This window comes from Sebastes umbrosus, chromosome 1 (assembly GCF_015220745.1).
Source record: "Sebastes umbrosus isolate fSebUmb1 chromosome 1, fSebUmb1.pri, whole genome shotgun sequence".
Lineage (NCBI taxonomy): Eukaryota > Metazoa > Chordata > Actinopteri > Perciformes > Sebastidae > Sebastes > Sebastes umbrosus.
This window is the reverse complement of record NC_051269.1, coordinates 40,156,003-40,171,606: the sequence shown is the minus strand read 5'-3', so window position 1 is coordinate 40,171,606 and position 15,604 is coordinate 40,156,003. Positions and strand designations below refer to the sequence as shown.

Genomic DNA, 15,604 nt, shown 5'->3' with positions numbered 1-15,604 from the left:
TTACTGATTCCTTCAAATTCTTTGGTTGTCGTGTTATGGTCTCTGTTTTTTCCCTAGATTCAATAAGGGGATGTAACGGTACTATGACTTTTGTTCATGAAATTTTTCGACATACTATAAAATTAATTTTTTTATTTTTTCGACCTACTATTCTATGACTACATTTAAATTTTTTGACCTACTATACTATGACTTTTTAGATTTTTTCGACATGACACACTGACTTTTTTATATTATTTTGATATAGTATGACTTTTTGATAATTTTTCGACATACTATACTATGACTTTTTTCTTATTATTTCGACATAATGTTCTTTGACTTTTGTTCATGAAATCTTTTGACATATATGACTTTTTTTTAACAAAATTTTTTTGACATACTATACTATGACTTTTTTTCCTGAAATTGTTCGACATACTATACTATGATTTAATTTCACAAAATTTTTTCTTCATACTACATGACTTTTTTCACAACATTTTTCGACATACTATACTATGACTTAATTTCATCAAAATTAACGACATGCTATACTTTGACTTTCCTTTCAAGAAATTTTTCGAAATTCGATACGACTTTTTTCCTGAAATTTTTCGACAAACTATACTATGACTTTTTTTCATCAAATTTAACGACATACTATACTATGATTTTTTTCAGGAAATTTTTCGACAAACTATACTATGACTTTTCGACTTACTACTATGACTTTTTTCCCAATTTTTTTTGACATACCATACTATGACTTAATTTCATCAAAATTAACGACATACTATACTGTTACCATTTTTCATCAAATTTAAGGACAAACTATACTATGATTTTCTTCATCAAATTTAAGAACATACTATACTATGACTCCTTTTTTATTATTTCGACATAATGTTCTTTGACTTTTGTTCATGACATTTTTTGACTTATTTTCGTCTTGAGAGGGAAAGATGTACACCCCTAATAAAAACTTTTAAAAAAAATAACTTTAAAAAAAAACAAAAAAAATCTTTTGCCTACTTTGTTACATACCAACATGAAAAAATGCATTTTACTCCTCAGTACTTTACACATTTTGCTTTACTGCACCACCTTTACTGTTTTTGTACAACGTTTCTTAAACAATGTGATGACATGAACTGTGCCAACATAACATCATATATTACCTGGAGTCAAATGGGAAGCCAATCAGAGGCAGAGTATGGTGGTCTCCGGGTCGGACTGGGCTGGTGGTCTGCTGGTCTGCTGGTCTTCACTCAGACTGTGGGGCTTCTGTCTGACCTCCTCATGCACCTGTAGCTTAACGCCCTCACACACACACTACATGGCGTCTTCCTTGGATACTGAGAAAAAATAAATACAAAGTCGGTTCATTAAAAATGCACATACTGTCCGTCCATCTGTCTTTCAATCTAACCAAACTCTATGAAGAAACACAACAAGTTTAGCTAAAGTTACAGACATCAAGCTAGCTAGGCTAACGTTAGTTCAGGGGTCAGCAACCTTTACTATCTAAAGAGCCATTTTAGGCAAAAAAATAAATAATAATCTGCCTGGAGCCGCAAAACATTTGATCATTGTGATGAAGGTAACACAGTTTAAGTCCAAGTATATAGTATATAAGTCTAATGCACTGAGGGCCAAAGTGTAAATGTACGACGGAGTATTAGGGCCACATTGAGGGAAAAACATCTGAGATTTACAGAATAAAGTCATAATATTATGAGAATAAAGTCATAATATTACAAGAAAAAAAGTCGTAATATTATGAGAATAAAGTCATAACTTTAAGAGAAAACAAGTCGTAATATTACGAGAATAAAGTCATAATATTATGAGAATAAAGTCATAATATTACAAGAAAAAAAGTCGTAATATTATGAGAATAAAGTCATAACTTTAAGAGAAAACAAGTCGTAATGTTACGAGAATAAAGTCATAATTTAACGAGAATAAAGTCGTATTATTACGGGAATAAAGTCATAACTTAACGAGAAAAAAAGTCATATTAAGAGAAAAAAGTCAGACGTTTACGAGAAAAAAAGAAAATAACACGTAAAATTACTAATTTATAATATTGTGACTTTATTCTCAAAATCTCCGATTTTTTTCCCTCAATGTGGCCCTAATACTTGTACCATAGACGTACAACAATGACGAATAAAATTGAAAATGTAAAAAAAAAACAGTTATTCATTTCCACTAATTTTATTATAAATCCTCAGGGAGCCTCTGGAGAGCAGCTAGAGAGCAGCTAAAGAGCAGCTAAAGAGCCGCATGTGGCTCCGGAGCCGCAGGTTGCCGACACCTGAGCTAGAGACATCAAGCTAGGCTACATGCTAGGCTACATGCTAGGCTACATGCTAGGCTAACGTTAGAGGCTTAATTACTCACCCTCTTCAGTTGACATAACTTCATTTGAACAACTTGAATCTGTCTCCCGTTTGTTGGTGGGTGCTGGTGAAAGTACGTCGACAGTTATTGACATGTATCGGTGGTAAATATCGCAGGTATCGCGAAAAATAGAGAAATATGTCACTGTTGATGAGTACAGCCACAAACTGCGTCAACTGACACAACTGACGCAATGACGTTGATGGACGTTGATTGCGTTCTGCGGTAGACGCTGGAACGCTCCGTGATTGGATATGCAAATGAGATGTTAATCTGAGCGTCCCTATTGGCTACACAGCCGGAAGTGGCAAAATAAGGTAAAAAATACCTGTACTCCGAGGTTTGATTTGATTTGTAGCTGTTAATTCCTCAAATATAAAATAGGATCAAAAGTATAGTGTATCACCATATCTGAATGTGTGAAAACATTATGTATGAATATAATCAAATGTGTGAATGTGTAAAAAAACGTCCTGAACAAATTTATTGAAATGTTTGAATGTGTAAAAAAATAAATAAATCTGAACAGCCAATGAAAACAGTTATTTAATGTCATTGCCATATCATTCACACATTTGAATACACTCAAATTTTGAATGTGTAAAAAATATCTGAAAAATGTATTTAATTTTTGAATCCGAAAGGAGATCTGCAGCTGTGTGTGACATTTTTTGAACAAAAGAAAAATAGATTTGCACAAATAAATTCTAACGTGCTAGTGCATAAAGACGATTTGCACAAATCAAAGAAGGTTTTTGGTTACACAAAAATGTTTGCTGTTCAGTTGCACATCTAGCTATCTGTTTTGTGGGTGGAACAAAGAACTCAACTGTATATTGTTTTTCTTCATAATTTTAAATGTCTGAGGAAAATGTTGACATCTCCAACGGCCTCATCTTTTTCCTCTGTCATTATGACATACAAGTTGGAATGTGTAGGCCTTTGCTGCTTCAATTTTGACATACTAAATCACCTCTAGCAAAAAGGTAAAGATGTATTGACCCCCCCTAATTTTAAATCCATATATTTTGTCAATTCAATTGTATTCCGAACAAATTCCAAGGCCAGAGGAAGAATACTCCTATATGTCAGTTCCCGCATAGGTCATAGGTGCAGTATTGACGGATGGACCAACAGAGCTTGACATTGTTCTATAAATCAATAATCTTTATTAACACAGTATAAACAACAAACAGCAACAGAGGAAACCCTCATGTAGAGCGTATATGGACAGTAGACCCATTACATCTCAGAGGGGCTGACTGAGACAGAAGCATAGACACGGGGCTGATCATGGTTCAGATTTCATGGTACACATACAGTATACACAAACCTATCAGATGCATGAACCTTGCATGTTGCCAAAGCCATTCAGTCGGTTTGCGGACGGACAGAAGAGAGAGGACAAAGTACAGTCATGCTGAGCAACAGTTAGCTACAGTATGAAACAGAGTTATTACATAAAAACCAAGTAAATCATCTCTTTAGAAAGGTTCTTTTATATAAATGATTTGAAGTGTACAAAACAGTATATTACACATTTCTTGATGCATGATTCTGAGCAAGACCCAGTAGCCTACAGTACACTTCCCTTCAAAGTACAAACTACGTAACTGGATTACAAGCTACATACAGACTGCACTGTACCTCTGTAGCACAGCAATCCCACATGGCATCAGGAGACTATGGGAAAAGGAAAAGATCAGCAGCATCGACTTTTAATAAGAACACACACCTATAAAAATGCACCAGGCCTCATATATTGCCAATATCCCATGCGAAACAGCAGAATGCCATTCAAACTAACCTTGGTATCCTCAGCATTGCGCAAAGGATGCTGCCCCCGCCACCCAACGATCCCAATCACATACAGTATCTATCAACACAGCAGCCTGTAAACATCACCGCGGCTGCTTCATGTTTCTAATGTTTTTGATATACATATGATAAGTTAAGGCTCTTTCAGGACCTGAGGATTTTGAACATATGATGAGGCACACAGAAGGCAAAAAATAGCTCTAGACACAGGGCTAACCGAAAGAATGAGGAGCATGAGACAGCCACGAGGGTCCAGTCACCAGTGCAGTACAATGGCCAAGGTAGAGGAGCCCAGGGGGAGATGCTCTCCAAAACAGCATGGTAGCTATTTCTGGTAACAAGGTCAGTAACTATCACACGGATGGCTTTAAGGACCCCATCGACTTTTTGAGAGTTCTTGGTCACCTTCCCCGAGAGGACTGGCACCAAAAACATGCATTAGCATCCAGCATGTTAAAGGACAGATTTGGCTTTTTTATTTTTATGCCGTATGTATGATAAAAAGAGTTATTGGTCGGCGTAATCATTCCCTCTGTTCATGAAGCGATCCAGTCCGAGTGCACTTACAATGTAATTTACAGTTGAGTGGGAGCTAATAAGAGGCTTCAGCATTCTTCATTTAGCAAAATCAAGTGGGTATCTTTGTACGGGTATAAGTTTATTGTAAGTGTATTATCCTAGCAAGAAACTTAGATGGGACTACCGTGATGTATCCCTCTGCTGTGCCTCAGCAAGGAAACATTTGGATAACACAAAGAAGGGATTTCGTAAGAAAAAACAGAACTTTGGAAGAGAGCTACTTCATTTAGCTAACTCAGACTGCTACAGCTTCTTGTTAGCCCCATCTTACGCAGTGTAGTCGTACTGCAAAGGGCCAGTATAGACAAGAGCAGGGTTGGGTATCGATACTCCATATATTTAAAGGTCCAGTGTGTAGGATCTGGCAGTATCTAGCGGTGAGGTGACGAGATTGCAACCAACTGAAGCCTCTCCCATGTGCCAAGCGTGTTGGAGAGCTACGGTTGTCGACGCAAAAATGCAAATGGCCCTCTCTAGAGCCATTTGGAGCAGTGTGTAGAGTGTGTGTGTACGTGGGAAGTGAGTGGTGAAGCAAGAGAGAGAGAGAGCGGCAACGATGGGTGCGAGTAACGTTATCGACTCCGGCCCAAACAGGAAAAGTTAGCAGAGTTTGGTTTGTCCGTTCTGGGCTACTGTTGGCGAAGCAACATGGTGAACTCTGTGGAGAGGGGACCCACTCCCTGTGTAGATATAAACGGCTCATTCTAAGGTAACGAAAACACAACAATTCTTATTTTCAGATGATTATACACTAAAGAAAATATACTTATTAATATTATATTCCATTTCTGCCAATAGATCCCACTAATTGTTACACACTGGTCCTTTAAAGTATCAACCAAAATAAGACCGAAAACCAAATAGTATCAAAACTCCTCCAATCAAACGATACCTACATTCGATCATTTTTGTACCAAGATCTAGAAAAAAAAAGTCTATTTTTATGGTTTTGCTCACAGTCAATCACCACAGGCGTACTCCGATATAATGTGACGTGTGATTGGCCCACTACCGCAGCAGCTACAACCCATACAGTCTGTGGTGTAGTGAAATTGAGCACGGTGTATTTGATGGAGTTTGCCGTTCAGCGTGCAGAGATGCCAATAAAATGTTCAAAAGTATGGCTCTACTACGGCTCTGTGGCGTCTGACAAAAACAAATGTGGTGGTGGTGGCGGCTTTTTACACAACTGAATGCTTCCATTCACAAGATGGGTATCGAATGAAGAAGAAAAAAAGTATTAAATAAAGTACTTTATTGGTATCATAACCCAGCCCTAAACAGGAGGAATGATTACGACAACTCATAACTCAGTGTACATATGGTATGTGAGTATTGCATTAAGACAGAGAATCCCCACCTATCCCATACGTAATTAGTGCCAGTTAGCATTATCTGATGTAGGAGGATAATCCGAAGTTAATTTGTTTTTTTATTTTCCGTTTTCTGCAGATTCATGACATATAAAAAGAAAGTCCACTTCATCAGTGAAATCTATTTTGAAAAAAACTCCAGCCAGTTTGCTAACGCTAACACTAAAGCATTAGCATGTGCTGTTCAGTGACAGATGATTTTAAATGCTGATCCTCTCTTCACCTACAGTACTCGGTATGATGACCAATAATGACAAACGCTCATGTCGATGCAGTCCTCCGAGTGAAATATTTTTTGAAATATTGCAGAAACAGAAATGCAGAGATGTAACAGATAACAGTTATTAGTTCATTCACTTAAAGAAAAGAAACGACTCTGGTCTGTTGGAACCAAAGTTACAAGTACTATTATTTTAGAAGATAAAAGGTGCGCTGTCAAATCACATTCTGAACCTCCAGACTGGAAAATTTGATGATGTTATTTGCCATGCACTTAATTGTTCTCGCCCCAGTAAGCCCAGACTGACTTCGAATTGATTAAGGAAAACAAAATCTATAAAAGCTCAACATGTCATACAAAAAGATGCATATAAGACATTTTTTTCTCTTTATATTTTTTTTTCTTATGAAAGCTGCTTTGGTAACAACATAGTCACGACATCGCTCAATCTCCTTTACTTAGCCTGGGTGCTGAAGGGGACTCCTTCCCTATCATCTCAATGGCGTATTTTTTTTATATTTCCTCCTTCTGCCTCTAAAATCTAAATGAATGGATCTAGTTACACCAGAGTGGGCCGTGTTTGCGTTCCGCCATAGAGCTGTCTCCACATCAGATGCAACGTCTGCTGAGAGCTGTTTGTCATAAAGATGTCCGCGCTGTGAAAGACAGTGCTATTGTACTGAGGGCTGATAGAGTGGAGACCTTGGATGCTGAGCCGACTGCGTTGGGGCCTGAAAAGGTATTGAAAAGAACGAGGCTGTTAGTCTGTTCGCTGTAGGGAGAAAAAAACACATGACATTTCACTTCTTTAATCGGCCGCCTCTCTAGCCTGCTTTAGTAATTACGAGCTGAAAACATTCATTTTCAAAAAATGCTTGAGAGGTATTACTTGAGCAGCTGAATGAGACATTGGAAGTATTCTAACTAAATTGCTCAACTTTTCATGTAACGCTTGCATTATGGTGTCACGTAGAGGCCATAATTACACAAATGTCTCATGTAGCGCATTATTTCCCCCACTCTCTCTGTTCCTTTGGAGATGATGATAGCTAATCTGTTCTGGCAAGACAGCAGCAGGGGAGTGGATTATTCAGCTCAGACACGAGGGAGGGCACTAACTAGCTCTCCACTGACCTGGTATCCTTGGGATGGTGAACTGCCTGCTACTGCTGCCTTCCCCTCCCTCTCCAAATGGCTTTATCTGGATGATATAATCCTCGTCAGTGGGCAAGGCGAGCTCTACAGAGGTTGTGTTAGTTTCCATGACGTTGGGGCGGCTGTGGCGATTCTTCTTGTACAGCACCTGAGGATGAATGGTGCAGGTCAAGTCAAGAGTCAGGCACAGAAAGCAATAGCAACAAACACAATTTTCTGATAAAGCCAAGCGACTGAGTGCTTACTTTGTAACCAGTGACCTCTGACTCGTTCTCAAGGGCCTTGACCTGCTCCCAGTTCAATATAATCTTGGAGTTCGATGTGTTCCACATCACTTTAACTGGCGGCTGACTGGGCGCTGAGAGCAGAAAAACACATTATTCACCTCAATGAAAAGCGGAACAGTGGCAGAGAGTGACCGTAGTTATAATTAGATCTGATACTCACGTGGTTTCTTGGTGGTAACATTGACCGTGGTGCTGGGAGGCCCCGTTCCAGCAGTGTTGTACGCCCTCACTGAGATGTAATAAGTGGTGCTGCCTTTCACCCCACGGATAATAGTAGACGTTTGATTTCCTACAGTCTTCTGCACACTGGCCGTGTCTTCCCTTTCACTTCTACTCCAGTACCTCAGCTGAAAAGCAACAGGGCAGAACGGCAGATGTGAACGCAGAAAACACGACCGACACCTTAAAAGCTTTCTGTTATACCCTGTCAATGAAGTGCAAACTGGCAACAGAGGGATGTGAACTCAACTGGATGGAAGATGTGAACTGGTCTGAAAACAAGCTTCAGCAGCATGCCACCTCATGTGCCTTTAGTGTGCTACATGTGCTCATCGGACGTGTGTCATGGTTTAAAGTTACGTGGTAAAGACTGAGGTCGAACATGCAAAAAGAAAAAAACAAAGATGAGGAAGAAAAAGGATCCTCAAAAATCCCCCTGAACATCAACTTCCACTGATAACAGATTTTCTTTGTCACTCTGCTCCGCTTGTCAGGGCTGAAATAGCTGGCACGCTTGACAGCACAAATATAATTTGTCTTTCCTCACAGGAATGGTTTGCTCAGGCCTTGCTCCTCTGTTGACTTTGAGTGGTCAACAATTTATAATTCTGGCACTTCGTGCAATCCGTGGATGAAAACAGCGCCTTTGTTCCCATCTTGGATTTCAATAATGAGCGGAATTAAAATGACAAGAACTAACTGAGCGCAAAGCCAGTGTCTGAAACTGCTTTGTTGTGTGGATTAGAAGCTAAACGTTCTATCCCTTAGAGTATTGCATCAGTACGCTAATCAGGGTGGTTACAGTACTTAGGTAAACAACAAGAGAAACACAGCTAAACCCACAGGCATGGGACTAGGCTGGACCATTATGCATGCAGCAAGCTATTATCTCCTATGCCCAAGGTGCATGAGCCTGAAACATTCATCAATAATAGAAGAGAACAAGATTCAACAGCATTAGTTGCCATGTGCTTGCACACACACATTTGCACCCGATGGTAGCACACACACAAACGAGGTAGTTCATTGTAGCTCACCTCATAGCCCAGGACTCTCTTTTTGCTGGCATTCCAGGGCAGAGCTTTCCACAAAACTTCAATCTCGGATGCAGAGAGGCTCTTGGCACGGACCCTGGTGGGAGCTCGGCCAGGCTCTGGAGTTAATGTACAGAGACTTAGAAGTAACACTGAGCTTTGATGACCCCTCAAAGTGGGAACATCAAAACTGTTTGAAAGCTTTTTCTTTCATCCAAACAACAGAGGGAGGGAAGTAAGGAGAAGACTGTTAGAAGAACGCAGCAAGATCACTGCTGCCACTGCTCAGAACCTGGATGGATCCAGTCATGTACTCATGTATTAATAGTGGCAGAGCGAGTGGAGCTACTCCATCACACGTTGTGCGTGACACGAGAGTATACGCACCTTCCTCGGCAGAGTAGATAGTGGTGACAGGTCCAAACGGCCCTTCCCCCTCATTGTTGTAAACCCCGACCTTCACATGGAAAGGCGAGAAGGGCTGGATGCTCTCGTTTTTAAAGACATATCTGGATGCTTCAGCGGACGGGACTGCGGCCTGCATCCATCCCGTTGCACCGTGGGGTCGAAAAGCCACGACGTAGCCGAACCCCGCTCCATTTTGCAGCTCCTCTGGAACCGGCTGCAGGAAAAAAAACACAGTTTAAGCATCTTTAAGCTAAAAGAAATATTCGATGCAATTGTGTGTATTAAATCATATTAAAGCTCTCAGTTCATCACTTAGTTGATGAATTATCTTTGTAATTAAAGGTGCTATTGATAACATTGATAACATTCAGCCACTAGATGTCGCATTCTCCATCCCCCGTTCCATTGCATTGACTTCACAACAAGTCTTTGTCAGGCACTTATCGTCGTTTATCCGTTTTTTTCCACACTAACTGACGACACAGAGATAGCACGTGATACCAAAGTAATTTTACCATTGGCTCACAAGCCTTGTTATTAGTGGGAATCGAATGTCAGATATTTTTCACAGAGATAAACAAAACATTAGTTTTGGACCCGCCAAAATGATTCATTCACAATCAAACTTTTTTTCAGAAAAAGCCATACTTTTATTCGGCACCTTTCTTTTTTTTTAAATGTAATATTTGTCTACAGAAAAATGTTAGCAGTAACACCTTTAACGTTCAAAACATTTTGAAAACTAAAGACACAACACCAAGATGAAAGACGTGGCTTTCAGTTTTTTGAGGAAATGCTTTGCCTCAAATATAACATGCTGTACACACAAGAGCTATTACTGGACACATCCATTTCACAGTACAGTGCACTCAGCATGATACCATAAACTCAGTTGTTGTCCAGACTGATAACATGCCTCATACATTTATAGCTGCAGACTTCATTCTAGTGGATGAACCCACCCTCTTCACTCTCGTCCACTAATAGATACATGGTGAAATAAAAAAGCACTTAATTCTTTCTGTTTGAGCTTTGCTAGATATCTCAACTCTGGGCCAGAATGGATACGGCTACTTTTAATTTATTTTATAATGAGTATGCTATGAGTACGTTTTTGGATTTATCAAAAGCTTTCCATTCAGTGGATCATAATAGTTTGTATATTAAGTTAACACATTATGGCTTCAATGGACTCAGGTATAAATGGCTCTCAAAATATATTGCTAATCGGAAACAATTTGTAAATCAGAGTGGATGGACTTATGTTGCGATTGACTTGTGGTGTCCCACAGGGCTCAATTCTGGGACACCTCATTAATATGAATGACTTGATCACTGAAATCTTTGTCTTCATTTTTCATTTTTTTCTGATGACACTCATTTGTTTCTTTCATTTATTCCACACTCATTTCTAAAATAGATTAAATTTAAACTTTCTTTAAATGTTAATAAATCTAATTTCATGAAATGTATTTCCAAAAACGAATAAAAAATGTTATTGGAAAGATCGTGTTCATTTAGTTTGCAGTAACATAAGAAAATCAGTTGGTATTGTAAATAAAATAAGTAGTTTGCTTCTTCGCAAATGTTTATTGACTCTTACTACAGTTTTTTTTACCCCCAACTCACATATTGCAATATTGTCTGGGCTTCAACCACCAACATTATTAAGAGATGTGCAACATTTAGTAGTCAGGTCAAACACCCAGCAGCACTCTTCCATGATTTGGTTGTTCTATTTCAATATATGTAACAAAACCCACTAATCCACAATTGTATATTGTGTCTGTCTTTCTCCTAATAATTGACATATGCGTACGTATCTTGTGTTTTAGTGTTGGCACTTTTTTTGCTATTTTCATTTGTATGTTGTATTAATGAGCTAAACTTTCCCTGTAGTGCCACCATCAGGCCAAGATCTGAACACTGAACAGAAGATTCCTTATTATCTAATGGCCAAATTGCCGTGGGGTAAAACCCATTTGACATGATTGACCGCAAGGCCTTTTTGCATTACTGCCACCCTCGGGACAAGTTACATTTTTAGCCCGACTACAGGTAATGCATTAAACTTGTAAGCACAAGTCAAAATAAAAAATGCAACACTGAACCCCTCCTATTATGTCCAAAGGAAAATGCCTCAGGACTTTTCAGGGCTGAGGCGGAATTGCGGCCTTGTTAAGCAGAAGTTAAGAAGACTTTAATTGAACTCTTGCATATTGAAACATCAACACTGATTCTGTAAAACGTTTCCCAGCGAGGGGCTGATGATTTTGAGCAGCCTGAATAAATATAAGCTTTTGGAGCTGGACTGATATGCAGAGGCTTTGTAGGAAAGAAAGAGAAAGAAAGACAGAAAGAAAGAAAGGAAAACTATTTGAAAAAAAGTTGGGACCGCTGAGTTTAATTATCTTATTGAAACCTCAAAAGCATTTGTCTCTCCCCTAGGGTGACAGCAGCAGTTATTGCCTCTCTGTTCTTAAAAATGAAATGCCATACATTAAGCCGTTCAGCTGTTATTAATGAAACAAGAGGCCCAGATCCACAGAGAATAATGACGTCTGGCTCCCTCCTCCATGGGTGAAAGGGTCCTGAGCAAGCTCGCTTACCTCCCATGTGATGACTAATTCGGAGCGACTGCCACCGCCTCCACTCACATTAGCTGGTGTGACCTTCGGAGCTGGAGGAAGAAGACAGATCAGCTTAGCCCTGTTGACTTCACACGACGCCGAGAAGGCACATGTAATCATTTTCCATGTCGCAACTCCCAAACGGCAGAGAGAGGTTACTTTTTGACATGGTTGAACTTCAACATCCAGAAATCCCGTTAAGATATCAGCAAACTTCTCACAGCTGAGTCGTGTTTGCAGACATGCCAGTCTGTGATGCTTTTTATACCAAATGATACATAAAGGGGAAGACAAAAACACACACAAAGGATCTAACCTCGGTGAATCCAGCTCTCTCTGGGTACACTACTGATTGCCGCTTTCAATTTAAATAGAAATTTAGTTTCTTGGGGGACAGAACTGATCACAAATCGGCATTTTGATAAGTACCAAAAATGTATGGAACCTTCATTCAAGGTTTTGCTTGACGTTTTGGGTTATACTGTATGCTTGCCAAGAGTTAAATGAGAAGATTGAGACCACTTGTATGTCTACATTAAATACAGCTTGGAGACTGTAAACCGGGCAAAATAGCTACCGTAGCTCTGTCTGGAGCATAAACTGTATATAAGAAGTGGACGTAGTCACTGTGACGTCACCCGCTGGTTTTGTGGACTGAAGTTTTGAAGCCTCGAGTTCAACATTTTGTCACCATCTTGGTTATTTGCAACCAGAAGTGACACAACAGGGTGGAGCTACATACAACCGAACACTGAATAAGACATTTTTAGGTGACCAAAATGTTATGATTAACTTTCATGAACTGAAAACACACTGTGAAAGGGTTTAAGTTGTAAGATGAAAACGCAGACAACTCCCAGACTGGACAACGCCAAAGTAGCGACCTGTCAATCACAAGGTAGCCCCGTCCTAAAGCATCCCCTGCTTTATGGCCTATTTGACTCTAAATGGGACCATAATTCACTAAATGAACATCACGCTGTATTGGAGAAGACTTGAAACTAGCGACATAAACTCATGTTTACAATGTTTACTGAGGTAATAAATCAAGTGAGAAGTAGGCTAATTTTCTCATAGACTTCTAAACAATCAGACTTCTTTTTGCAAGCAGAGGAGTCGCCCCCTGCTGGCTGTTAGAAAGAATGCAAGTTTAAGGCACTTTAGCATTGGCTTCACTTTTCAGACCCCGGAGCTGCCCACTGGTCCGGAAATAACAAAATCTGCCTAACAGCATCTCTAAAGCTCAATAATTAACATGTTATGGTTATTTGTTTGTCTAATCCATACCGAAGTGTAAACATTTTGGTTTTACAGCTGGTTATGTGCTAGATATAGTTTACAACTTGTCAATTTTACACTTTGGTTCTTGCAGGGATTAAAAACACGAAATATAACTATCGAGCTTTAGACGTGCTGTTGCTGGGATTAATCTGTTTATTTTCTCTATGCTAAGGTAAGCATCTCCTGGCTGTATCTTCATATTTAACAAACAGACATGACACTAATATCGGTCTTCTCATCTGACTCTTGGCAAAACAATATTGAACTATTCCTTTAAGAAAATTAAGTAAATCCTTTTGGAAGTGAGGAACAAACATGACATACATTTTTGAAAGAGGCATAAGGAAAGTATTTTTAAATCTCATGCAGTACATACAGGTCCCCTTTGTCCTTGCTTGTTTAGATGGCTTGCTGGGCTCGCCGGTCCCGATGGTGTTGCTTGCCAGGACTCGAAACTCATATTCCACCCAAGGGCTCAGGTCTATTACTGTAGCTGTCAGCCGGTGGCCCCCCACCACCTCAGGAACTGGCATAAAACACACAGTGCCCTCTTCAGTATCAAAACACTGTGTGTGTGTGTGTGTGTGTGTTTTCTATGTGTGTGTGTCAGCTTAGCATCAGCAGCAGAATGTCCTCCAGGCTGACATACCTGGTAGGACTCCACCACAGGTACATAGGACAGGTGTAATCCCTCACAAGGACACATAATGCACACACTAACTCAAAAAAAACCAAGACAACAATACAGAAGAATCACACATAAAGAAATACACCGACTATTAACTTTCTAATTTGGAGGTATTTCTTCAGCTCTCTAGGTAAGGCTGACCTACACTAAAAGATTTTAGAAATCTTAACAGATTTTGAAAATGTGAGAGATCCCACACATAACGACGTTAAAATAATAAAAAACATAATATTAAATTAGACAGTTTTATTCCTTTAGTGTGTGAGCAACGATTTTGCCAAAATAGCACACCACACACTAACAAATTCCATTCATGAACAAGATGAATCCCGACTTAAAAAACGGAAATCAACAAAATCTCTCGCGATCAAACGGGACTTTAGTGTAAACAAACATGGCTGACGACAGGCAGGAAGAATTAGCAATGTTAGTTTTTGCTCTACTTTGTACTGAAAATTCCCTAAGGATGGATGGATGAAATCATGGAGACATGTTAAATAAACACTTGTGTTGTTGCCAGAAATCAACAAGTTGGTCCTCCATTTCTGAGCTCCATCTTATCTCACACCACAGAAATATCTGGAAAGATAATCTTTAGGACCATCAAAAAAATCAGGGCTTTGCTGACGATCACTGGGAGGAGGGATCGGGCTCAAAATCGGCATGATTCTTGTGTAGTGTGTACTCGGCTTATGCGTTACAGTGTTCCACTAGAAATGACAAAAAGTCAATTCCTTCTGTTGAAGAAGGAGCTCTGTTTACCTGCAAGGTCGTAATGTAGTTCTGTTTCAAATATATGATCCTGATGTGGTGAATCAATGAGGCCAGTAAAACCATCTTAGATCAAAGTGTCCTTAATTCACAGAAACATCAATAGAACGACGTATACAGTATGTGATAAATGCACATTATACCTATCATGTGTGAATGCTGAGCCCCATTAAAGAGGAAAAAATAACACCGGCGCTACCACTTAACTACACTATCAAATTACAGCCTCGGCAACACGCTTCACCATCAGGATGACATCCACGTTTCAGGATTCCCAGGAGTCCGATAAAAATGGTGGTCAATGGTCATGCTACAATTGCGTTGCCATTTGGGGCTGGGGTAAAAATTACATCTCCAATATTCTCACAGGCGAGGCGGAATGAAGAGTGGACCCCCTCCATGTGATTGGAGGAGGCTACGGCTGGTTGGAGAGAGCTTACCTGTGGTGACAGCCTGCCACCCGAGGGAAAATGGTGTCCTGGCCTGGATGGTGTATGCCGTAATTGGACTGTGATTATCGGGACCAGGCCTCCAGGACAGAGAGGCTGTGGTATCAGTGATTTCTTCTACATGGATGCTGGTAGGAGGCCCCGGGGGACCTGATAGATGGCATAGCCAGGCAGGAAAGAGGACAGAGAGAGAGAGATAGAGAGGCAGACGGAGGAAGGAGGAAGAGGAGCGAAGGGGGGGGGGTGAGGAAATGTAAATCAGGAAGAGATGGGAAGATAGTGGAGAGTGTCGCGGTGGTTTTAG

General features: G+C 39.9%; 1 protein-coding gene across 1 annotated transcript in view; it reads right to left on the bottom strand.

Annotated features, from left to right (window-relative positions):
* Positions 1-6,509: 6,509 nt before the first annotated feature.
* cntn4 (contactin 4) overlaps positions 6,510-15,604 on the bottom strand; it is a 169,957-nt gene continuing 160,862 nt past the window's right edge. The window contains exons 15-23 of the mRNA XM_037782642.1: positions 15,292-15,450; positions 13,769-13,918; positions 12,091-12,161; positions 9,461-9,695; positions 9,077-9,192; positions 7,981-8,167; positions 7,779-7,891; positions 7,513-7,681; positions 6,510-7,109 (exon numbers count right to left, since the gene is read on the bottom strand). Of these exons, the coding sequence (XP_037638570.1) occupies positions 7,018-7,109; positions 7,513-7,681; positions 7,779-7,891; positions 7,981-8,167; positions 9,077-9,192; positions 9,461-9,695; positions 12,091-12,161; positions 13,769-13,918; positions 15,292-15,450 (1,292 nt within the window). The 3' untranslated portion in view covers positions 6,510-7,017. The remainder of the gene's footprint in view (positions 7,110-7,512; positions 7,682-7,778; positions 7,892-7,980; positions 8,168-9,076; positions 9,193-9,460; positions 9,696-12,090; positions 12,162-13,768; positions 13,919-15,291; positions 15,451-15,604) is intronic.